This window comes from Vipera ursinii, assembly GCF_947247035.1.
Source record: "Vipera ursinii genome assembly, chromosome: 10".
Classification (NCBI taxonomy): Eukaryota; Metazoa; Chordata; class Lepidosauria; order Squamata; family Viperidae; genus Vipera; species Vipera ursinii.
In genome coordinates this window covers 14,057,358-14,081,751 of record NC_139520.1, presented here as the reverse complement: position 1 = coordinate 14,081,751, position 24,394 = coordinate 14,057,358, and the positions used below count along the sequence as shown (strand labels likewise).

General features: G+C 41.9%; 1 protein-coding gene and 1 long non-coding RNA gene across 2 annotated transcripts in view; one reads left to right on the top strand and one right to left on the bottom strand.

The window, feature by feature from the left end:
* Window positions 1–20: 20 nt before the first annotated feature.
* SLC7A10 (solute carrier family 7 member 10) overlaps window positions 21–24,394 on the bottom strand; it is a gene marked incomplete at its 5' end in the record, with an annotated part of 27,540 nt that continues 3,166 nt past the window's right edge. The window contains 10 exons of the mRNA XM_083370757.1: window positions 21–503; window positions 1,409–1,586; window positions 2,455–2,604; window positions 4,121–4,217; window positions 5,515–5,618; window positions 5,748–5,871; window positions 6,696–6,849; window positions 8,513–8,638; window positions 9,976–10,127; window positions 13,430–13,634. Of these exons, the coding sequence (XP_083226883.1) occupies window positions 388–503; window positions 1,409–1,586; window positions 2,455–2,604; window positions 4,121–4,217; window positions 5,515–5,618; window positions 5,748–5,871; window positions 6,696–6,849; window positions 8,513–8,638; window positions 9,976–10,127; window positions 13,430–13,634 (1,406 nt within the window). The 3' untranslated portion in view covers window positions 21–387. The remainder of the gene's footprint in view (window positions 504–1,408; window positions 1,587–2,454; window positions 2,605–4,120; window positions 4,218–5,514; window positions 5,619–5,747; window positions 5,872–6,695; window positions 6,850–8,512; window positions 8,639–9,975; window positions 10,128–13,429; window positions 13,635–24,394) is intronic.
* LOC310645219 lies at window positions 453–4,611 on the top strand. Its single transcript, XR_014493439.1, has 3 exons — window positions 453–1,228; window positions 1,447–1,559; window positions 4,105–4,611. It is a non-coding gene; the product is annotated as an uncharacterized lncRNA (long non-coding RNA).

The following is a 24,394-nucleotide window of genomic DNA, read 5'->3' as shown; positions in this document are numbered from 1 at the left end:
AAAGATGTGTTTGATTTACAGAGAAGAGACAGAACAAGAAGAGGGGTCCTCCGTTTGAAACTTTGCAGAAGCTTTACAACAGCTTTTATGAGTTTCGTAACAGGTGGTTGGTAGCAATATTTTTTTATACCTGGTAATCTCAACTTGCACGTAAAATGCATCACAAAAAACAACCCACTAGCTCACTTTACTTTTATTTTCCTCCTTTTCAGGAAAAAAAAGAGCTAAACGCATTTAGGTGTCTCCTAGAGTTGTCCAAATGACGGTCCTCATTTCTTAAAAAAAAAATCCAAAAAAACCCAAATCAAGGTTCTTTTCCTCCTCCAGCGAAAAAATGCCATAATGTAAACAAAATCTACTTATTATGTAAAAAGTATAATTGTTTTTTTAAGGTCTTTTGACTTCTTGAGAAGGATAATCGGTGAAAGGTAGATCATCTTCAGGAGATCCCTTCTGAGGGTAGACAACAAAACAGATCTTCTGGCCCCAGTGGGTTAAAGATTCTGAAAAAAAGATCAAAGAGCTGGGTTATCATACTATTTTTGAGACTAGAGTGGGCATTATTAACTGGGAAGGCATTTCAACTCAACAAAGGAATAACACAAAAACAGTTGGAAGGGACCTTGGAGATCTTCTAGTCTAGCCCCCTGCTCAGGCAGGAAACCTTATAACATTGCAGACAAAATGATTGTCCAATCTCTTCTTAAAAGCTTCCAGTGATGGAGCACCCCAACTTCTGGAGGCAAGTTGTTCCACTGATTAAATTGTTCTCACTGTTAGGAAATTTCTCCTTAGTTCTAGGTTGCTTCTCTCCTTGATTAGTTTCCATCCGTTGCTTCTTGTCCTGCCTTCAGGTGCTTTGAAGAATAGGTTGACTCCCTCTTCTTTGGGGCAGCCCCTCAAATATTGGAACACTGCTATAACGACAGCCCTAGTCCTTCTTCTCAACATCTGCTTTTCATAACAGAGGATCCAAGAATTCAGTCCCATGCCTCAAATGTAAGATTAGACATTTGGACCTGGCCCAAATTTTAATCCAGCATTTTGTCTCTCCCAGATTGTTCTGGACTATGCAAGAAATGGAGACCTCGCTCTCTTCCACCCTTCTCCTCAAAACTAGCTTTTGGAGAGATGTTGCCACAACGTGAACATGAACTTTGAAGGCCCGTAAGTCTTTTAGAAGCAGGCCCTTCATCAATTTATAAACTCCTCTGATTAGGATAATCAGGTAATGAGATGGGGTCTTTCCTTTCTGATCTTGCCTAAGGCAGATTCCTGCACACCTGTAATAATAGTCCTATGAGGCGCTACCTGTGCAACCAACCTTGAGTTAAGGAGTGGATTATCTTGTAAATCGATAGGTATACCAGGTGCTGCCTCCAAGGCTGTTTTCTTTTTTTTTTCTTACCTGTGATTCTATTTACACACTTTGGTTTGTTTTTCCAGTACACTCCAAGAAAAAACACTGGCACTCCAGTTAACATGATAACCAGCCCAATGCCACAGACCACTGGCTCAGAATAGAAGCTGAAGATTAAGAGAAAGGCCCAAAAGATCAGGTAAGTGATTGGAACCAGGAGGTTTACCTAAGAGGAAACAAAATATCGGTACAGAGACTTATCGTTTCTGCCCTAATTCCCTTCGTGCTGATAAGACACCATTGGACCATCACTATGGACTCAGCTAGATCAGGGGTGTCAAACTCAATTTCATGGAGGGCCGCATCAGCATTGCGGTTGCCCTCAAGGGGCCAGGTGGGTGTGGCCTACTGGGTGGGCGTGGCTAGAGTGCGTGTGGCCTACTGGGTGGGCGTGGCCAGCTCTACATCGTTCGCATCGAGGGTGCCTATGGGCGCCTGGGCAGGAGTGGGACAGATCTGAGGGTCTCTGGCAGAAGGAGGGTCTCTGGGCCAGGGCCAAGGCAGTGGGGGCCCTTCCCACATTGTTTCCAGGATGGCTTCGCGGGCCACATGAAACCACTTCGCAGGCCGGATCCGGCCCCCGGGGCCTTGTGTTTGACATGTCTGAGCTAGATCACCAGGAGCTTCAGCCTTGGCAAATCCAAATGCCACACCCCCTAGACAACACCCCCCCACACACACACACATACATTGATATCCTTGGCCAACACGGCCATAAGCATGTAGATCTGGAGATGACGGAGACTGTGTAGTCCTACTCATAAAGGTCACCAGGATCAGGAACGCAAGCTCATTTCTGTGTTGTGTTTTTTTTTCTTAGTTCCTGAGCATACCTAACCATCTGGCAGGTACAAGCTGGAGTAATTTGACCTCAGAGCTTCCAAGCTGTTTAACAAGTGATGGTTATAAACATGAGGATCGGTGGCAAGTCATTCCGTTCAGTGCCGTTCTAACTTCAAACGGTCGCTAAATGAACGCTTGCAAGTCGAGGGCAAAGAGCAGAAGTAAACTCAGGCTGCCCCACTATGTTTCACCTTGATGGGTCTGAAGATCAGAGGCTTCTTCCATCGTAGCACAAGCAGGCCTATTATTGTCACTCCGTAGCAGAGGTAGTTGATGAAGGACACATAGTTAATTAAGGTGTAGGTGTCTCCAACCAGCATGATGACCACAGTAGCCAGGCACTGGGGAGGGAGAGAAAAAGAAGGGGGGGGTGTTCTTTAAAGGGAGAATTTCTGGAAGAATACAAAGGCAAAAACTTCCTCAAGTTAAAAATGCAGATTTCAAAGGAGGATTGGGTACCCAATACAAGGATTAGTAGGAGAAGCTTATCCATTCAAATAGCTTAAGCCAGGGGTTTCCAACGTTGGCAACTTTAAAACTTGTGGACTTCAACTCCTAGAATTCCTCAGCCTGCCCAGAATTCCCCAGCCAGCCAGGGGAAGTTTGGGAGATTTTTTTTTAAAAATCCCATTTATATCCCGCCCTTCTCCGAAGACTCAGGGCGGCTTACAAGTTAAAGCACAAATCAATGTGCTTAGCAATAGCCTTCATTCTATGTATATGCCTGCTTATTAGGGCTTTCTCCCCCCCCAAGCGGCATTATTACAAAGTCAGCTTAATTGCCCCCAACAATCTGGGTCCTCATTTTACCTACCTCGGAAGGATGGAAGGCTGAGTCGACCTTGAGCCTGGTGGGACTCGAACCTGCACTAATTGCAGGCAGCTGGTGTTACTTAAGGAGGCATTAGCCCACTGCTCCACCAAGATCAAGTTCACAAGTCTTAAAATTGCCGAGATTGGAAACCCGTGGCTTAAGCTATTGCAAGGATGACAGAGCAACAACTAGACTCAAACTGGCTAAAGAGATATTACAGATGAAAAACTATATGTGTATACACTTTCTTTCTTTTCTATTTTATATCTTAGCAATAGCAATAGCACTTAGATTTACATACCGCTTCACAGTGCTTTACAGCCCCCTCTAAGTGATTTACAGAGTCAGCCCCCGACAATCTGGGTCTTCATTTTACCGACCTTGGAAGGATGGAAGGCTGAGTCAACCTTGGGCTGGTCAGGATTGAACTGCTGGCAGCCAACAGTCAGCAGAAGCAGCCTGCAGTACTGCATTCTAACCACTGCGCCACCACGTCTTGATAATAATGTTACTAAAGGAAGCCAAAAATATGACTGGGCAGCATACAATAATAAATTGCTATTTATAAGATTAGCTGCCAGTGGAGTCCTATCCTATTTCTTGACATAAACAATGTTCACACTCTCTTTCATTCTTTCCTCAGCTGCTTTGGGAGCGCTTGGCTTTCAACATCTGCAACCTGAAGCTGCCTCTTCATTCTATCTTGTGATTTTGGTTGCACTAGAGCAGGGCTCCCAACTGGGGGTTCAAGACGATATTCCAGGGGGTGCGAAAACTTGGGTTTTCAAAATTATAGCGTAATATGCATAATTTGTTGCCATTATTTTGAATTTTTGTAAGGGCCGCGAGAATATACCAGAAGCATTCTAGGGGTGCGGGATATAGAAAAGGTTGGGAGCCGCTGCACTGGAGTAATATAACTACACTTTGGCTACTACTGAGCTCAACGTGGCTGATCTTACAAGATGTATTTGGTATTCAGTGAAATCAAAAGCATTTTGATTAGCGATGTTAACACATTCCCCAGGAACCAAAACACCTACGCAGACAAGGAGAGCCGGGATTGGGGTGCAGTGTTTGACATGGATCATGGCCAAGAGACTCGGTAAGTGACCCTCTCGGGCACCAGAGAAACACAGCCTAGAAAAAGAAAGAAGAAGAAGAAGAAGAAGAGGGAAAAAAACCAGTCCTAAGCCTGTTTTATTTTAGGCCCTTTCAACAAACACATAGTTTAACTTTCTTAGTGGAAGATACTGAAACCCAATGGGGAATATTGAATAGTTTGGGGGGGGGAGATTCAGTCTGCTACTTAAGAGTGGCAAGTGACAAAAATGGCTATTTCACACCTTCAGTGTTCTGTTTAGAGGGACATTTTCTTCCCACATTCTGGTATTTTCCAGGTGTGATGGGTTTCAGCTTTGGGTAGCCACTCCACTGTTTCACGGATAAAGTGGAAGAGGAGAACATAGATGTTGGCTTAATATACTTTAAAATATACTTTAAAACATTGGGATGAGTAAAGAGGACAAGAAAAGCCAATGATTTCTAGATGGTTCTCAGTCATGTGATGTATCTCCCAGGTTTGTTGAATTTCTGGACACCGCCCCCCCCCCCCCCGCCCTTCTCCTGTTTTATCTTCACAAACTCTCTAATACAATTGCTACCAAGAATGGTTAGTCCAAAATCCAAGTTCCCCAAGAATGAATGAATGGGATTTGAATGTTCAGTCTGTTACAAACCAGAGTGATGTCACATGATATGATTGAGATGGAATTATAAAATCCACATAATTGGTGATATGATATGATGTACTGTACATGATATCACTCAGACCGGCTCTGCATGCCCATAAGATTAATATTCTATTACACTGTTTTCAAAAGAAGTGGATCAAAACAAAATTAAAATCTAATCAAACATGCTGATCCACCAGTTGCCCCAAAGATTTTGCTCTGAACAGTTCACACAAACAGTACCACTCGCCCATTCATGTTAGCACAGTTACTAGCCAACTGGTAATGTACTTTATATGATGCTGAATATAAAGCCATTCACTGCCTGCTCATCTCCTCATACTATGCTGATTATTAGCTGATGATGATCTTAACCTCCTTAAATTTAACAAATTTCTTTTCAAAACGGCTCTAAACTTTTGGCATCACCTTATCGGGACAGCACATGCAATCTTACATTCATATTGTCCTAACATCTTAACTGCATGGAGACTCCATGAAGACTACTTGCAACTGGATGGCAGAACATGAACATGGCAACTTGCACGGCTAACTAAGTATATTAAGAGTGCCATGTCCCAAAACTCACCAGAACATTCCAGCTAGGAAAGCAGAGATCTTTCCCCTCCCTCTTCCCAAAAATAAATAAATAAAAAAAATGCTCAGGAAAAATAAGCAAACAAATAAATCGTACTTTATCTAACCTTGAGGAGGTAAAAAGGTATCCATTTATTCCTCCAAATGTAGACAATGCCACAGACACTGGCATAACCCAGGAAAAATAGCCCAGTAACTTCTCACCAAATGTCTAAAGCAACAAAAGTCAGGAGGAGGGATGGAAACGAAACATAAATTGCAACGCACCAAACAGAAATCAAAACGATTCCCTTCAACGAATCCCAACCTCATGTCAAATCCCAGGGTGTGTTTTACTTACTACCGCCACAGCATTGGAAGCCAGGAGTTCTTGGGGTGACATGGCCGTGAAATAAGCAATATTGGTGAAGGTGTATACAAAGGTCACCAGGGGAATGGAGATGAATATGGCACGGGGTAGATTCCTAATTTCCAAAACAAAAACGAGGGGGGGGAGCTTGATAAGCATGGATAAGCAAGGCCCGAGAAGCAAAACCCAACGTGGACATGGATTATGGTCAACAGGCAAATTAGGTATAATGTGAACAAATTGTATGCAACCGCAAGTTGCATGAATGTTAAGCCAAATCACAACCATCATGTACGTGCAGAAAAAGGTGAACAGCCAAAGCACAGATTGGCATTCTTCTAGAATAATTTCTATCTCCTCTTTCTAATGTTGCTGCAGCTCAGTGGATGGCTAACAGTAGGTAAAATCAGTAAATACTTTACCATCGTTGATCATATTCCCTAGAAGCCTGATAGCTGGTCAATTTTAAGATGCCAGTCTGATTAAGTATAGTGAACATTGAAAACCCAGATGCTGAACATTTGCCTTGGTTAGAAGATAGCAGAACAGGCTTGTTCTTAGCAGCACAATTGCCTGCCCAGCTATTCTAAGCCAGGCATGTCCAACCTTGGGAATTTTAAGACTTGTGGACTTCTATTCCCAGACTTTAATGTGGACTGTGGATTTCAACTAGCAACTTTAAGACCAGTGGACTTCCAACTCCGCAAATTCCCCAGCCCGCCATGTTGGGTTGGAGTTGAAGTACACAGGTCTTAAAATTGCCGAGGTTGGACACCCCTGTTCTAAGCCTTCCCATCTTGTCTACTTCTTCCCTCTCTTCCTATTGGCATCATCTCACCTTCTTTCCCCAAGCCAGAAGGAAGCCACTCACTGGGATCCAATGATGCAGAAGGACAACCGTTTGGCCAAACCTTGACCAAAGTGCATAGAAACACTTACCTGCGTGGCTCAACCAGTTCTTCTGTCACATAATTTAGGAAATTCCACCCACTGAATGCAAAGGAACCTTGGAGAAAGGCTAGCGCCAAGTGTCCCACAGACGGGGTCATCCAGAAGCTGAATGCATTGCTTGGAATCAACGCTTCATAGTTTCCTATAAGGAGAGCAGACTTTAGCGAGGGCACCGTCAGTTCACACAAACACATAATGTACTGTAGGGTCAAAAGAAATCAAGATGGCAGCTGGTCCTGTGTGATTGAAGTCTCATCCCTTTTTAATGTATATCACATGAAAAAAAGGATAGGGTTCACATAATGGAGCCCCGGCTATCCTGTTGAGTTTTTGATTCTAGCACACAGAACAGTGAGGGAATGGCTACAAGAGAAGGCACCGTTATTGCCTCTGGACACAACCATTTTTCACCTTCCCATACAAACAAGGAACTCTTGAAGAGCCTTTCTCACTGCTGGAGAAAGGAGAAACATCTGGAGAAGCATCATCACAAAAGAAGATGGATTCCTTTCTCCAGTGATGAAAAGCACTACTCACTTTTTCTAATCTCCCGCTGTTTTTTCTAGAGCGAAACTCTCTGGAATCAAATCATTTGGGGGGGGGAACTCTTTAAAATAAAACTTTCATGCCCCGCAGTCAATTCAAATCTCTTGGCAATCCTCTACCCTCATTTTTACTCTTGTGGAGCCAAATTAAACTCTGGTGATTTTACGGGCAAACATCCATGTTCTTTGCAGCATGTTGGTGACAATATAAAAGTGGTTTTCCTCTTTTCACTTCCTAGTCTAGTCCATCACCCTGGGATTGATGGTGAGTTTCCATCAACCAGCAATCTTAGATCCAACTTAGCCCTTCCAAGACCAGCTAAAGTCAGGGAAATGCTGTCATAGCCGCCAAAAAAAAATGTTTATGGGGATTCTCAGTCATCCAGGTCATGGTTGTCCCAAACGTGCCTTTTTTCAAAAAGCAACTGGACTTCGCTTTTCCTTAAAGATGTTTCGCTTCCCATCCAAGAAGCTTCTTCACAGAACTGAAGAAGTTTCTTGAATGAGAAGTGAAACATCTTCAGGGGAAGTCCAGTTGCCTTTTGAAAAAAAAAACACCTTTGGGACATCCTCCCAAAAAAGTATTTTATCAAACAGTGTGACCTTTTACATCACCCAATTGTCCTGTCCCTTTTGTGGAAATGAAGGTAGAATGATCAGCAGATAGTGCACTGGGGACATAAATGGCTCCCAACTCTTAATTACACCTGAAATTCACTGCCCAAGGCAAGCCTTGGAGCCCACCATGAAGCTTATCACAGATGTTTTCAAATATCATGTGAGATGGTCTCACGAGGTCGATGTTTCGTTAAGGTGCTTCCAAGTAAAAGGTATCACGCAGGAATGCAATCATTCAGAGCTTTATTTAACGATAAAGTAAATAGAAAGAGTTCCCTAGCATGGAGGCATCCATGCCTGGGTTGAGCTCATGGATAGGCGAGCAAGCAAGCAGAAGAGAGAACAAAAGAGAACACAGAGAGAGCAGCCCCTGAGCAGAGGTTTTTATGGGGGGTCTCAGCCCCTCCCTTACCATAAAACTCTCGCCAATGGGGCTGCAGGGGCCGGGGACCCCTGACCCACCAGTGGGAGCAAAGAAGCCTCTTTGCTCCCATCTGATGACTTTTTTGGGGAACTGCCATGGCTGGCACAAAACATCTAACATATCACTCACTAGAAAAACAGTGGGATGCGGGAGTTTTCTAAAAAGTGTTGAATTTCATGCAGAAGACCATTTAAACACCAGGGTTTTTGTATCAGTACCTTTGAAGATTTGCACAAAGCCAACAGTTATGATAAGACCCAAAGCCAAGAGTTTTCCTGCTGTGAAGATGTCTTGGATTCGTGTGGCCCACCGAACGCTGGAGCTGTTCACCCAAGTCAACAGTGCTAGAGATCAGAAAGCAGAGTTCAGTTCCTCAAAATGGAAAGCAAAAAAGAGGCGTATCTACAGGGAGGAGTAAAAAAAAAAGTCAAGATGGCAGCTACAATTACATGGTTGAAACCCCGCCTTTTATGTAAATACATGTAAATAGGGAGGGTGGTTTTGGTCCCACAGCCACAGGCTGCCACTATGATTTTTTTTTTTACTCCCCTGCAAATACATCTCAGCAAAAGCAACATCAATGTTACAGGCTTGAGCATCACTGTGTATTTCTAATTATGACCTTAACATGATTGCAAAGATAAATAAGGTTTTTCGTATCTCATGTCATTATGCTTTTCTCCCCCATTTCCATGGAAATCTTTCAGTTTGTTTTCTACAAAGGGCGTGGCCAATGACATGTCTATCTAACCACGGTGGGTAAGGTCAAACTTGTCTTTTGGGAAGTCTGGAAGAACAGATAAAGGGGTGTGCATGAATAGGTATACTTAGCGCTTTTAAAGTCCAGTATTCCAAAAGGGTCCAGCTACTCCAGGGTTACTTAGTACATTACAAAAGAGCGGCCTGGTTCCCTGCCTGCAGGTCAGGAGACCACTTTAGAAAACATTGTAATTTTATCATGAACCACAAAAGTCTCTTTGTGCTCCACCACCCTGTGTGGGACGCTGGGAGAGGTGATAAAATATCCACCTTCTATGATGCCCATCCAATATCATCCCTGAGCAAGTCCAGTTCAATTCTGAAATGTCACCTCAAAGTACTTGCAGAACAAAAGGCTCCTCTTTCAAGATGCTTCCATTGCCAGGACTTAATACAGGTTGTCTCCAACTTACAACCATTCTTTTAGCCACCATCTGAAGTTACAGGGCACCAAAAATGTGTCTTATGACCATTCCTTGCATTATAACTGTTGCAGCATCCGCATGGTCATAGGATCAAAATCTGGGTGCTTGGCCTGTATTTACAAGCTTTGCAGCATCCTCATGTCACGTGACCACCATCTGCACACCTTTCCAGCCATCTTCTGATGAGCAAAGTTAAGGGGTGGGGGGAAAGGGAAGCCTGATTTGCTTAACGACAGTATGATTAACAACTGCAGCAATTTCTTTAACAACCGCGGCAAAAAACACCGTAAAACTGGGCTTGACTCACCAAACAACCGTGTTGCTTAGCAAGGGACATTTTTGCCCCAGTTGTGGTTGCAAGTCAAGGGCTACCCATATGCCAACAGGCGGAGGTGTGTTTTGCATCCCCATTTCAGAGAAAGGCAGGGCTATTGATAGCCCCGAGCCCAATCAGAGTCTTACAAGACAAAGAAAAACGATGATCAATCCATACTTACACAAACACACCATGGAGAGGACTCGTGAAGCTTTGTAGGGCGGGATGCAATTGGGAAAAACTGGCTGTAGCACATAGTTAGAAAAAGTCAGTGCAATGACAGCCAGGCTGGTTGGGTACATGATAAGGACTGCACTCCATAGCAGTAGAAATCTGCAACCAACGGAAACAATTCAAGATCTCTTGTTCAAACAAGACTGCTGGGCACAAAAGCATGTATAGGCCAAGGGTTATAGAGAGATATTTGAGGGGAAAGGAGGAGTATCCTGCTTCTCATCTGACTTCAATCTACTCTCTGAAGGAGAAGGGGAGGCAGAACCAGGGGCAGAGTTAAACAAGCCATCAGCCTAGAATTCTTACGTTCCCACAAAGGCTCTAATTCCAACCCCTCTTGAATTCCACTGACTCCTACCTAGATCATTTTAGTGTTGAATTTAGTTGACTAGATTTTTGTGTATAGGCTTGAGCAATAACTCTTCTTAACTGCAACTTAGCGTGCTGTTGTGGTTCTTCATGCCTGACACTATCATCCCACCGGCATGGTTAAATGAATATTCCATAATGCTACTGAAAAATAACATGGCAGAACAACACGTTAGGAACATGTTCTCAAAAGGCATCAGGAAGACATCATTTGCTAGGACTGAGTAACAGGGATTATCCACTGGAGACCACTGGACTGGGGAGCAAATGGGAGAGGTAATGTAGTGTTGCAACTGCACAGTCAACAACCCAACCCTTTTGTTGCATGTGCCACAATGTTCACAAAAGGAGCAGAGCTTTGGTCCTGCAATTATTACCGTATTTTTCCATGTATAAGACGCTATCTTTTCCTGCAAACACCCTGTTCAAAAATCAGGTGCATCTTATACAAGTGCAGCGTCTTATACATAGGAAAATAATGGTAACCTCCGCATCCCAGGGCATGCCTGCGTGGGTTGCCATGCCGCCTGGTGCAGGGGTCAAGCCCCTGTGGGCTTGCCACAAACGGGAGGGGGCAAGACCGTCGGCCGTCTGAACTTCTGGATTTGCCAGCTCAGCTCAGACCAGCGTGGAGAAACTCGCCTGCCAGAGCATCTTAGACAAGGGCGTGTCTTATAGACGGAAAAATAGATGGTATTATGATTAATTTGTATACATGAGCTGTCCAACTCCAGTGGATTCTGCAGCAACCCCTTGACCTCCTTTTCCTCTGCCGGTGCCTGTTGTTGCAACTGGATCATTTGTCTGGATAGGTTACGTGCTTGTGGTTACTGATAAGAAATTCCTACATTTCTAATTATTGCCATATTTGCCCTAATACTTGGGCAAACATGGTTAAAGTATTCCTTCCATTGTCCATTACAGGGGTGGGATGGGGAAATCTGCATTTCACTTCGGGAATTTGCTGTTTTAAGATTGTCTGAAATGCTATAGGGTTTCCTGCTTGAGCAGGGGGTTGGACTAGAAGACCTCTGAGGTCCCTTCCAACTGTGTTATTCTGCAGGAACCACTCTGAGTTGGTCGCCAGGACCAGAGGTTTGTCTTCGGAGTTTTTGGACTTGTGCTGGAACCCCATTTCTTCTTCTCCAGCGGCTAGAGAGAAGTTCGGAAGGATGGCCTTCCGAATGCTCGGAAGATTAAAACTCTGGTCCCATGACCAACCCAGATTGGATCCTGCAACACTATCCCGGGACATGTATATTCACCTTCATTCATTTATTATTCTGTAAGATTGAAGCTGAGGGCCGGTGAGTTAGTAGGCTGTTTAACAACAACAACAACAACAAAAAGCTTACACCAATTCAAATCTGTTAATATTAGTGGAACTTCCTTATTCAGAGGCAGCAACCCATGAACAATAAACGCAGGGGGTAAACCACCACTTTCTCATTTATTATTCCTCGAACCTGGATCGAGTCTCCTAACGTTAACATATTTGTCCCCAAGTTACACATTTTCTGAGCTCAGTTAGAAATCAAATGGAAAAGTTTTCCCATTTTATTAGGGCCCACGTTTCTCTGTACTGCTTCTTTCGAGTTTTGAAAAAATAATTTATATTTTGAAGTGTTTTAAAAAGCTGCAGAGCCCATTTAACTAGGAGCAAATGCTTGCGTACCCCAAGAGAACTGTGGCTCTCGCTGAAAATAGATTAAGCCCTGCATTGCAATAAAAACAGGGCCCTGTAAAGAAAGGCAAGATTAAGGGATCTCCCATTTGAATTATGGCTGGCTGAAGGATGTGTTAATTCCTCCATAAAGCTGAATTTCCAAATGCTGCAGATTTCAGTTTTTATATCTCCATTTAAAACTCCTGATTCGCTCCCTTCCTTTGCTGCAATAAACATTGATTTCTAGACAGGCCTGAGCTTTGGAATTTATCAGATGTTGCAGGAATAAAACCTTCCTTTTTGTAGGCGTTTGTCATTTAATCCTGGAGCTTGCAAGCCATCTTCCCCAAAGGCAATCTGGCTTATTGTGCCCCTATAAATACAAGTTGGCTCCTGCTTATCTATCAGCACAGACCTGCCCACCCTCCCCCTCAAAATCCAATCTGTATGCAGATGTTTTCTGCTTGTCTGCACAATACCAGCACTCCAACTCTGCTGTAGCAATCTTGCACAGTCCATCAGTCAGGCCTTCAATAAATGTTCTTCCTTTATAAACAGATGGCTGGGGATGCCACTGAATCATGGGCCATAATAAGTTAGGTTTAAAGCCTGGGTCCTCGGCTGGAGAGCCCTGATCTGGGGGTCCCTCAAAATGTTACTGTGAAATTGGAATTTAGGTTTGAAAGAAGAGAGGAATGGTTCAAATACGACTGCTCCCCCTTACAGGTGCCTCTACACAGAGTAAAGGCTTGCCAGTTTTTTTGCAATATTATTGGGCACAATGAATCAGGCCATACGTTAAATGGCAGTTCAGAAGATTTATTGCGCAAACCTGTACTCTAGAATCTACTCAACTAGACTTCAGTAGCAGATTTGCACCAGATAAGGGTCAACGGAATTCAAGAGGGGTTGGACTAGGACTATTTGTAGGAACATAATGATTCCAGGCTAGTGACTTACTTAACTCCACCTCTCCCCAGCTCTGTCAGCTTTTCTCCTACCTATATGAATCTTTTAAGAAAATCAACAGAGGACACAATATATAAGACACTGCAATGTATTTATTTCATTTCCACCTTTCCTTTTTTTCCTGCAAACCTAAGGTGCATTTGTGTGTGTGTGTGGGGGGGGGGTTCTTCCCTAATTTTGTTCCTATGACAATAACCCCATGACAAAGATTGTTTGGGGAGGAGATGTTTGAAGCAACCAGTGGATTCCAAGGTCAAATGAGGACTCAATCTCAAGTCAGTTCCTAGTTTTGTATCAGAAATATTACACAGATCTGCTCTGTGGGAAGAACTAATGAAATAAAATTCACGGCTCATGACAACATTGCTATCCACCCTTATCCTGAAGTCACACTTACCCAGCTAATCCACCAAAAATGTCAGTGACGTAGGAGTAGTCGCCTCCTGATTTAGGGATGGTAACTCCTAATTCAGCGTAACAGAGAGACCCAAGTGCTGAGATCCCACCACCAAGAATCCATATTATGAGTGCGAGTCCCACTGATCCAGAATGCTCAAGAACTCCTTTGGGTGAAATAAAGATGCCAGAACCAATAATATTACCTAAAAGAGACAAAAAGATGAAAAGATGTGGTTAATATTCACAATTTGCACCAAGAGACAGCATCAAATAGACCTTGGCTGACCTTGAAAAATATGGGCAATACTTGGACAGAAGACCATCTTGGAAGGTGTCAATGACATCTACACTCCAGCAGAGAAAACAATAGCAGATGAAGAACGGTTGCAGGAACTGGGTATGTCTAGTTAAAGAAGGAGTAGAGGTGACATGATAGCAGTGTTCCAATATTTGAAGGGCTGCCACAAAGAAGCGGGGATCAAATTATTCTCCAAAGCACCAGAAGGCAAGGCAAGAAACAGTGGATGGAAACTAATCAAGGAGAGAAGCAACATAGAATTAAGGAGAAATTTCCTAACAGTGAGAACAATGAACTTGTGGAACAGCTTGCCTCCAGAAGTTGTGAATGCTCCACCACTGGAGGTTATTTAAGAAGAGCTTGGACAACCGTTTGTCTGAAATGGTATAGGATCTCCTGCTTGAGCAGAGGGCTGGACTTGAAGACCTCCAAGGTCCCTTCCAACTCAGTTATTCTATTAATTCTGTCTTGTGCCATCATCAGCCCTTGAGTTTGACACAAGGGAGGATCAACTTCCAATTTCACTTCCTTACAGGATTTTGTTGGCCAAATTCACACATGACAGCAGGCCAGATTAGTTGAAAAACCTCTAGTGACATGTTCTACCATCATGTGTCAAAAAGAAATAAACCCTCTGTGGGTAGAGCTACCAAAAGGTTGTCTGCCTCTTAGTGTAATGTGCAGCCTATTATGCTTATCTCATTTTACGGCTGCATCTGTTCTTGGTCATCATTAGTGCCAACAACAGCCTTCTGAAACTTGGCAACTTCAGATGTCTTAGACATTATCTTTGCATACTCCACGTTAGACCCTCAGTTATATGCAAGTGTTAGGCTGAATTATTTCCCCTTCAGCGTGTTAGAGATGAGAATAGGATTATGCTGGCGACCTATTCATCTTTTGCTTAGTGCAAATAAAAAAAACAGTGTTTCCAAAGACCACTATTTCTACACTATTTGAAGAAGAATAAACAAATATCATATGGGAACACCAAGCCACCACTCCCTAAAACCTGAATCCTTAAAACTAAAATGTCTAAGAAATCCAAATATTAAAGTAATGTTTTAAAAAGCTCAAAAATCAGGAGCACAGTTATACAAAGACAATTTAAGCCATTGTGAGAATACCATTTAAAAATAAGTGGAGGGTTAGCGCATTCTTCCATTCAAAAGCTCTTGAAAACTGGGTTTCCAAGTCTTGCTTAAGGGAATGAAACTTCTTTGGGGCCACCATGGAAAAGATCCTGTCAAGAGTCCCATAAATAGATTTGCGTAACCGATGTTACAGCTCAAGTTCATCAAAATGTAGGTGATCTTAAATGTATATATATACTGCTAAGCTTGTAAGCCGCCCTGAGTCTTCGGAGAAGGACGGGATATAAATGGAATTAAAATAAATAAATAAATAAAATATATCCTTTATACCAGGGGTGTCAAACTGCCGGCCCGCAGGCCAGATGCATCATGCCAAAACCGCACCCACCCCATTGCCGGCAATGGCAAAAAAGTCACATACGTCGCGACACGTCACGTGACATTGCGAGTTTGACACCCCTGCTTTATACCATTGTCTATGAAGTACAGTTGATGGCCATTGGAAATGACCGATAAGCACTGGTGCTTTTTGAAGAGGTCATAGGTCAGCAATAAATAAGAAAATACTGAACATAAGAAAATATTTCTGCTATCCCCAAGAACAAACCAATGTACAATTAGAAATACGTCAGAGAGACCATAGAAAAGTGTTCGAAAGAGAATTTTAATCTTGTAACCAGGGCTTTTTTTCTCATAGAACGCTCAGAACGGAGTTCCGGCACCTTCTTTGGATGGAACCTTGTAGGGTAGGCAAGGTGGGTTGTATGACATGTGTGAGTTCCGGCACCTTTTTTTTTTTTTTACAAAAAAAGCACTGCTTGTAACTAAATGACTTTTTTGGCAAAGACTTTAGACCCAGCCAAGGAAGAGTCTAATTAACATTCAGAAGAACTTTCTCAAAGGAAAGCGGTCATCTTGGTCAGAATGCTAAACTAGTCAGAGAAAACCTGACATTTCCAGAGCATACTGCAAAGGCCGCAATACGAAATAAGTGGGATCCTGAAAACAAAAACAAGACACGGACCAACTGATTTGGATGTTTCTTTTCAAGGTCATGGACTATGTAAGGAGATGTTAAGGAAGCATGAGAAGACTTGGCTGACCTAACGATGGTCTTTTAGTAGAGGCGTATCATGTCGAAGCTAAGTAAAAATCATGCAATCTCTTTTTCTAATTTTGTTTGTAACCTGTTTGTTGTCCCTATGGCAGCAACTCCTCACTGAAGGAAAACTTCCAGTTGAGAGCCACTCAACAGGAGAAAGTCAAATGTCAAGAAAGTGAACAGAAAAATTACAAGAATTCTTAGCATTGGTATCAAAAACCTGAGATGTTCACCATCTTTCATTTAATCCCCTCACTTGCTAAAGAGATAGCACCACATCAAAGGAGTAAAGCACCTTTGGCTATCTTGAACTGGCTCGATAACCTGGTTTATGTGCAAAGCCATTTATCATGGGTACCCAGTGCTTTTTTTGTAAAAGAAAAAGGTGCCGGAACTCACACATGTCATACAACCTGCCTTGCCTACCCTACAAGGTTCCATCCAAAAAAGGTGCCGGAACTCCGTTCTGAGCGTTCTATGAGAAAAAAAGCCCTGTGGGTACCTACAAAGAAACTGTGTTATGGTTTAGCATGACTATATTACAAAGAACAAGTTAGTATTTTCTTGAGGAACATCAAGGGGAATAACAGTCCTTTTGAACAACAAAAAGGAGGAGAAAGAAGACCTATGTTCCATATGAATCTGAGAGATTATGAGGCCAAGTTTCCATCTTCTAAATAAGCTTGCTTGATTGGTTGATTGATTGACTGGTTAGGTGCCATCAAGATGGCGTTGACTATTAACAACCATAAACATACCTTTCTGTTCCTAAATATAATTCTTAGGAAAATGGAATCTAATGTTTGTTATGGCTTGATGTTGATAAAAATTTAGTTGAAGTAAGCTGCTAAGATAGCATACAAAATAGTATGATTTCAGTCTGTAAACTAGGCTTGTCCTAAACCACTCTTTGCCATGACAAACCATAGGCTCCGTATCAGACAATCAGGAATTTTGAGCAGGCGAGAAATTCATCAGTCATTATAAAGCCTATAGGTTTAGACACATTGGTCCATTTGTTTTAATTTAACTTAATATCTCCATGTCTTAAAAGAAACATTCACTATTACTGATTATTGAAACAAACAAAAATAAAACAAACATCTTTTTTGCCTAAAATACTTTGATAATGTTCTCCAAAGCCAAGATGGGTGGGTATGGGTAGAATTGGCAAACACAGCAGTTGGACGTATTTGATCTTAAAGAAAGCCCTTTTTGTTCCCAACAACTTTGAGAAATTCCGCTGTAAATCATTCCAGACCGGGTCATTCATCTGACAGCATGACCTGCTGTAAGACTGCCAAAGTGAAGAAGACCTTAGATGATCTCCCGCAGAATGCCTGATTGTCCAATACAGCACAGCCACTTACAACAAATGCAAGATAGTCCAGCGAGTGATGCTTTGTCGGGGAAAAGACAACACAAGTAGCTTGCGTTTAAGGTAAAGGTAAAGGTTCCACCGCACATGCGTGCTAGTCGTTTCCGACTCTAGGGGCCGGTGCTCATCTCCATTTCAAAGCCGAAGAGCCAGCGCTTGTCTGAGGACGTCTCTGTGGTCATGTGGCCGGCATGACTAGACGCCAAAGGCGCACGGAACGCTGTTACCTTCCCACCGTAGTGGTCCCTATTTTTCTACTTGCATTTTTACGTGCTTTCGAACTGCTAGGTTGGCAGAAGCTGGGATGAGTAACAGGCGCTCACTCTGTTACGCGGCACTCGGGATTCGACCTGCCAAACTGCTGACCATCTGATCGACAAGCTCAGCATCCTAACCCACTGAGCCACCGTGTCCCTTTGCTTATAGACAGTTCCTAAATAGTTCCTTCCTTTTGCTATGGGTCATCGTTCATTCTTCGGTTAGAAAGGCGTATGTTCTGTGACGTGTGTTTTAAGCTTCTTCCGACTCCTCTGCCTTTTCTTCTCTTTCTGACATCCTGCTGCTCTCATCTTGCCAATGTTAGGTGCTGCGGCTTGCATTTTATTGGGTGGTTAAAAAAAAATGTTGCACAGCTAGTCAAGGCAGGACAGAGTCTGGACAGTTATGCAAGGGAGTTTCTTGAGTTCAAATGGGAAAAGCAAATCTCCAAGGCAGGTCTGGCAAAGCGAAATAGGATCACCTTTCAGCAGCTCACAAATGAGAGTGAACAAATACGTCCCATTTTCATCAAATCAGTGGTAATCTTCCTGGAATCTATCCTTCCCCGCTTGATTTATTTTGCTATTTATTTTAAAACACTGCTCCAACCTGAAGGACTCGTGATGTAAACACTGGGGAAAAGAAACAGGACTACACAAAACAGATTCCTTCTTCCAGAGTGCTTTAAAATGATGAAAACTAGCAAGATATAATAGAGGAGGCCATCCAAAAATGGAACACTATCGTTTAGCTTCTGGAAAATTGTCAACAATGAACTGAAACATTACTGAGAGGACTTCAATACTTGCTAAATGGTAAACTAATCAATATATATATATATATATATATATATATATATATATATATATATATATATATGTATATGTATGTATATATATATATATATATATATATATATATATATATATATATATATATATATATATATATATATTTAAAAAGAAACGATACAAGTTAGAGAATCTCTTAACTATATACCTGAGGTGGAAGGAACGTCAGCAAAGAAGATCTGTTGAACTTGGGGAGTGATAGGACAAGTTTAAAGTTCTCAAAATGTTGCACGATGGCTGCTAGCATCCTTCACTATGGACTGCTGAGAGTTGTAGGCCAGTAACATCTAAAAGGGTGCCGGCTTGCCATTCCTGGTTTACCACTAAAAAGTGTGTTGCCTCTTTTGGATCAAAAGCCTCATATAATATTGCAGAATATGGTGAAGGTGAATTTGGGCAGGAGAAAGGAGAAAGCTGTTGTGGCAGGGAGAAAGGAGAGCAACAGCTTCCCTCCAAAGCGAAAGTGAAAGCAGGCCAAGGTGCTTTGCAGGGGGCAGGTCCCTCCAAAGAAGAACTATTCCCACCTGGGGCCATCTGTTGCCATCCTGTGGTGAGTTGTTTTTGTTTTACTTAGCCTGGTGGATGCACTCACAACAATACTTTGAAAACTACGCTTTGTGGGCTAACGTAATGTGGCTTGTACAGCAGAGGCTGGTAAAAACAAAACCTACATAGAGTAATTAAATCATTTGGGGGAAATTAATGATGCAAAAGAGGTAAGGATGCACTTTACTTTTGGGGAGGGGGTAAAGGGAGCTACAAGTCAGTCTTAACTCCTGGTGGACTCCCTGCACTATTTTTTTACAAGATTTCAGAAGTGGTTTGTCGTCGCCTCCGTCCTAAGGTGGAGAGAGATAACTAGCCGAAAATCACCCAGTTGGCTCCGTTCCTAAAGTGGGACTAGAACTCACAGCCTCCCAGTTTCTAGCCTAAGGGGTTCTCATCATTATAAGACCAAAGATGTAAAAAATTAGTACCAACAGAAGAGAATATTTGTAGCTCAGGGTTAAACTGTGGGGTCCTTTCTGCTTGGCCTATAAAGAATTCTATTCTATTCTATTCTATTCTATTCTATTCTATTCTATTCTATTCTGTTCTGTTCTGTTCTGTTCTGTTCTGTTCTGTTCTATTCTATTCTATTCTATTCTATTCTAATTTCCATTATTCTATTCTATTCTATTCTATTCTATTCTATTCTATTCTATTCTATTCTATTCTTTTCCATAATTCTATTCTATTCTATTCTATTTTCCATAATTCTATTCTATTCTATTCTATTCTATTCTATTCTATTCTATTCTATTCTATTCTATTCTATTCTATTCTATTCTATTCTATTTTCCATATTCTATTCTATTCTGTTCTATTCTATTCTATTCTAATTTCCATAATTCTATTCTATTCTATTCTATTCTATTCTATTCTATTCTATTCTATTCTATTCTATTCTATTCTATTCTATTCTATTCTATTCTATTCTATTCTATTATTTTCCATAATTCTATTCTATTCTATTCTAATTTCCATAATTCTATTCTATTCTATTCTATTCTATTCTATTCTATTCTATTCTATTCTATTCTATTCTATTCTATTATTTTCCATAATTCTATTCTATTCTATTCTAATTTCCATAATTCTATTCTATTCTATTCTATTCTATTCTATTCTATTCTATTCTATTCTATTCTATTCTATTCTATTCTATTCTATTCTATTCTATTCTATTATTTTCCATAATTCTATTCTATTCTATTCTAATTTCCATAATTCTATTCTATTCTATTCTATTCTATTCTATTCTATTCTATTCTATTCTATTCTATTCTATTCTATTCTATTCTATTCTATTCTATTCTATTCCATTCCATTCCATTCCATTCCATTCTAATTAGAGCTTGGTGGTTTTCTTGCAGATGTTTTATTACCAAATTAGTTAACATCAGTGCGCTGATGATGTTACCTAGTTTGCTCATGAATCATCTGCAAGAAAACCATGAAACTCAGAGAGCACCAAGGACTCCACAAATTCGTTCCTTAAAAAATAATCCCTAAAAACATGCCCAGGGCAGTTCTTCCTTTGTATCTGCTTCAATTCAACTGGGATCCCAAAACTACACTCTTCTCCCAAAGACCTCGGGTAGGAAACTGTAAAAACCCTTGGTTTTACACCGAGATCTCCTTTATGGTCTGATGTCTGAAAGTTCAGGTTCAGCCTTCGAGCGCTGAGCTAGAAAGCCAAAATCCTGCCAGCTGCTGCTGGGCTTTCCCATCACGTGGGCAACATGAGATTAATTAGTCTTAAGCCCAAATTTATTAATTTCCTCCAAGGCTTCACCAGGGGCCAACTGGCTTTGCTTCCTTCCAGTTGCAGTGGCATCTGAGGGCACTCTAAAGAGTTCTTCCCAAGCTCTTAATTTTTTATAGGGCACCGAACCCTGTAACCAAGATCTGTAATGGGGCAGGGGGAAACGGAGCCCAGTTTGTATTTTCTAACAGTAGGCCTGGAATTTTTGTAGCAAATATTTTCAAGCTGTTCCTACAAAGAAGCCCAGGTGTTTAAGCTTGCCAGGTTCTGGGCCAGATGACACCTGCACATTCACACAAAACATACCACACTTTTCTAACGGTAAGGAAGTCAGACCTTGCAATGCGCAATGACTGTAATTCCTTTAAGAATAGACTTCATGTTGGCTAGGAATTTGGAGTTGAAATGGGACCTTCTTTAATAGCCCTGGTTTGGGATGATGGAGATGGCACCGCCAATATATCCAGGGCATGGCCGAAAGTACACAGGGTCCTCGAATAACGACCACAACTGAACCCAAAACGTCTGTTGCTAAGTGAAACATTTGTTAAGTAAATTTTGCTGCATTTTATGACCTTTCTTTCTTGCCTGTTAAGTGATATCACTGTAGTTGTTAAATTAGTCAAGCTTTCGTTAAGGGAAGCTGGTTTTCCCATTGATTTTGCTGTCAGAAGGTCGCAAAAGGGGTGGTCATAAATATGACCATTGATTTTGCTGTCAGAAGGTCGCAAAAGGGGTGGTCATAAATATGACCAGCAGTGGTCATAAATATGAGTCAATTGCCAAGCATCTGGTTTTTGATCATGGGGATGCTACAACGGTGTGTGAAAACTGGTCATAAGTCACTTTTCTCAGTGCTGTTGTGGTTTAGACTTCGATTCAGTAGAATATGACTAGAATCCCATTGCAGATCTGAGAAATGGCTATTTTTTTCCAATTGATTGAAAAAGGTTGTAATAACATTCTCCAGTAAACAGGAGTCTACAGTCATCCTCTTAAAACAGAGCGGGGGGAAAAACGAATGGTTCAATGCAAACACTTCTTCTTCAGACTGGCACCACTTTTACTTCCAAATATATCGTTGAGGCTCTGCGTCTGCTCGGTTTTTATTTAAGAAAACGTTTTGATGCTATGTGAAAATTAGCAATTGCAGGGAGGCCACGGAGTGGATTAACCAAATTGTTTTCTGTGCCCACAAGGGCTCAATTAGGAACACCATGGTGCGTGTTGGTCCGTTCTCTTCTTTCCTTTTGCCAGGAAAATTCTAATTAGAGCTCATTATTATTTTTCATGTGGACTTCAGTTTTTGCTTTTGACTCTTTGGAACCATACAGGTGAGCTGGTGAAGAGAGCTTAGAGGACTTCCCATAGAGAGGGAAGCCGGAGATGTTTTGAGAGACGCGATGTTTTGCAAACAACATCCAATCAATCCCTGAGGTGGCATCGTCCTTCTCAAAAGGAGCACCCTCCAAATTTTGGAACTGCAACAACCATAATGCCCAGTCAGCTCATGAAAACAATGAACCAGTTGCGGAGCTTTTAGGGGTGGATGGGAGCTAAATGGGTACATATAGCTTCTTCAGATCAAGGACTGCACTAGGTGTTCATAGGGAAGCCATGCTTCAAAACTGGCATTGCAGGGGTGTCTATGGGAGGAGTCAAACATTGAATACGGTGTCTATAAACTGTGTCATGTTGGCACCACCTTTTTTATTTTGTATCTATCATTACCCAAGTAAACAAAAATGTTGAGTTTGATTGTGCAGTTGGGGCCAACAACATAAGTTCCTTGGTCCTTCTGCAGATATTCCTGGCCCCAACCCTGCTATAATCTACATCGTAACATAAATACGACAGGCGGATTTTGTTTTAGATCATTTATCACATATTATAATTTCTATAAACAGCTCAAGTTAGAGAATGTACATAGTTTTCCTTCAACTTTCCATTTTACCCACCACAACTTTGTGAAGAGGGTTGGGCTGAGAGAATGGCAGCGGCCCAAAGTCGCTTGGCCAGTTTTCATGTGTAAGGTAGGATTAGTACACATTCTCCTGGTGTCTAGAGACCCATCCCTTAACCACAACACCAAACTGTCTCTGTAAGGTAAACTTGAATCTGAAGAATGTATCCCTTAGTCATAACTGAGGCAACCTGTTAACTTGATCGTTTTTCTCCCAACTCCATCACTTATGAAGTTCTAGTCCTACTAGAATAGGGGTAGGCAATCTTGGCTCTTTTATGACTTGTGGACTTCAACTCCCAGAATTCCTGAGCCAGCATGGCTCAGCTTGGAAACTTCTCCCTTTCCCCTCAGCATGGCTGACTCATGAATTCTGGGAGTTGAAGTCCACGAGTCATAAAAGAGCCAAGGTTACCTACCCCTGTGCTAGAAAGACTAAAAGACCTTGACTACATTAGAAGTAATGCATCAAAGACATGTGAACTCTTCACTGTCCTCTTTATAATGTCCTATTTAACCCACCCACCCTACACACACACACACAGACATAAAGTTTCCTGAGAAATCTGCTGCATTTAATTTAGCCAACTTTCTAAAAAGAAAGAGTGCAGAGAACAAACAAAGATGATTGGGGGCCTGGAGGCTAAAACATATGAAGAACGATCGCAGGAATTGTGTCTGTCTAGTTTAGTGAAAAGAAGGACTAGGGGTGACATGCTTGCAGTGTTCCAATATTTGAGGGGCTGCCCCAAAGAAGAGGGAGTCAAGCTATTCTCCAAAGCACCTGAAAGCAGGACAAGAAGCAACGTTTGGAAACTAGTCAAGGAGAGAAGCAACCTAGAACTAAGGAGAAACTTCCTGACAGTTAGAACAATTAACCAGTGGAACAACCGGCCTCCAGAAGTGGTGAATGCTCCAACACTGGAAGTTTTTAAGAAGAGACTGGACAGCCATTTGCCTGAAATGGTATAAGGTTTCCTGCCTGAGCAGTGGGTTGGACTAGATGACCTCCAAGGACCCTTCCAACTTCATTATATTGTTGTTGTTTGTTGTTGTCATTTTGTTGTTGTTTGTTGTTGTTTTGTTATGTTGTTGTTGCCACCATGTTGACTTTTTGACCACATCCCACAGGCACTTCTTCCTAGTGCTTCCTTTTCAGGTTTTAAAAATTAAAAATGGCTTTTTCTCACACAACCATGGCCATTGGTCACCTCTCTTCCTGGTTTCGCATTATCTTTATTGATGGATGAAGTTTTTTATATTACAGACATCTTAAAGTCCTTCTCCATCATGGGTACAGTCGAAACAGAACCACCACAAACCACAAGCTATCCCAATGTAAAGACCACCATGGCAAATTGGGTCCCACAACTCTGTTCTCCTGTCTCAAGTAGGCTTGGAACCAAGAGGAAATGCCTAAGGTGCCCAACTACTTTCAAACTCAGATCTTCAAAAACGAAAGGCAGTGAGGTGCAGTGGCTAGATAAGATTTTCTACCAACTTGAAGTTCTCTGGATGTATGTACTGGGACTAAAAGTCCCAACAACTCAAGATATCATGGCGTGGAAGATGACTCTGGATGACAGGAGGCGTCCTTCAACATGCTTGGGAGACAGGATGAGTTGAAAGGAACCGTGCAGAGCCAGGAGGAGCTAAGTTCAAATCCCAAAGGAGCATGCTTCAGAATCTGAGCTTGGGGTCCTCTCTCTTT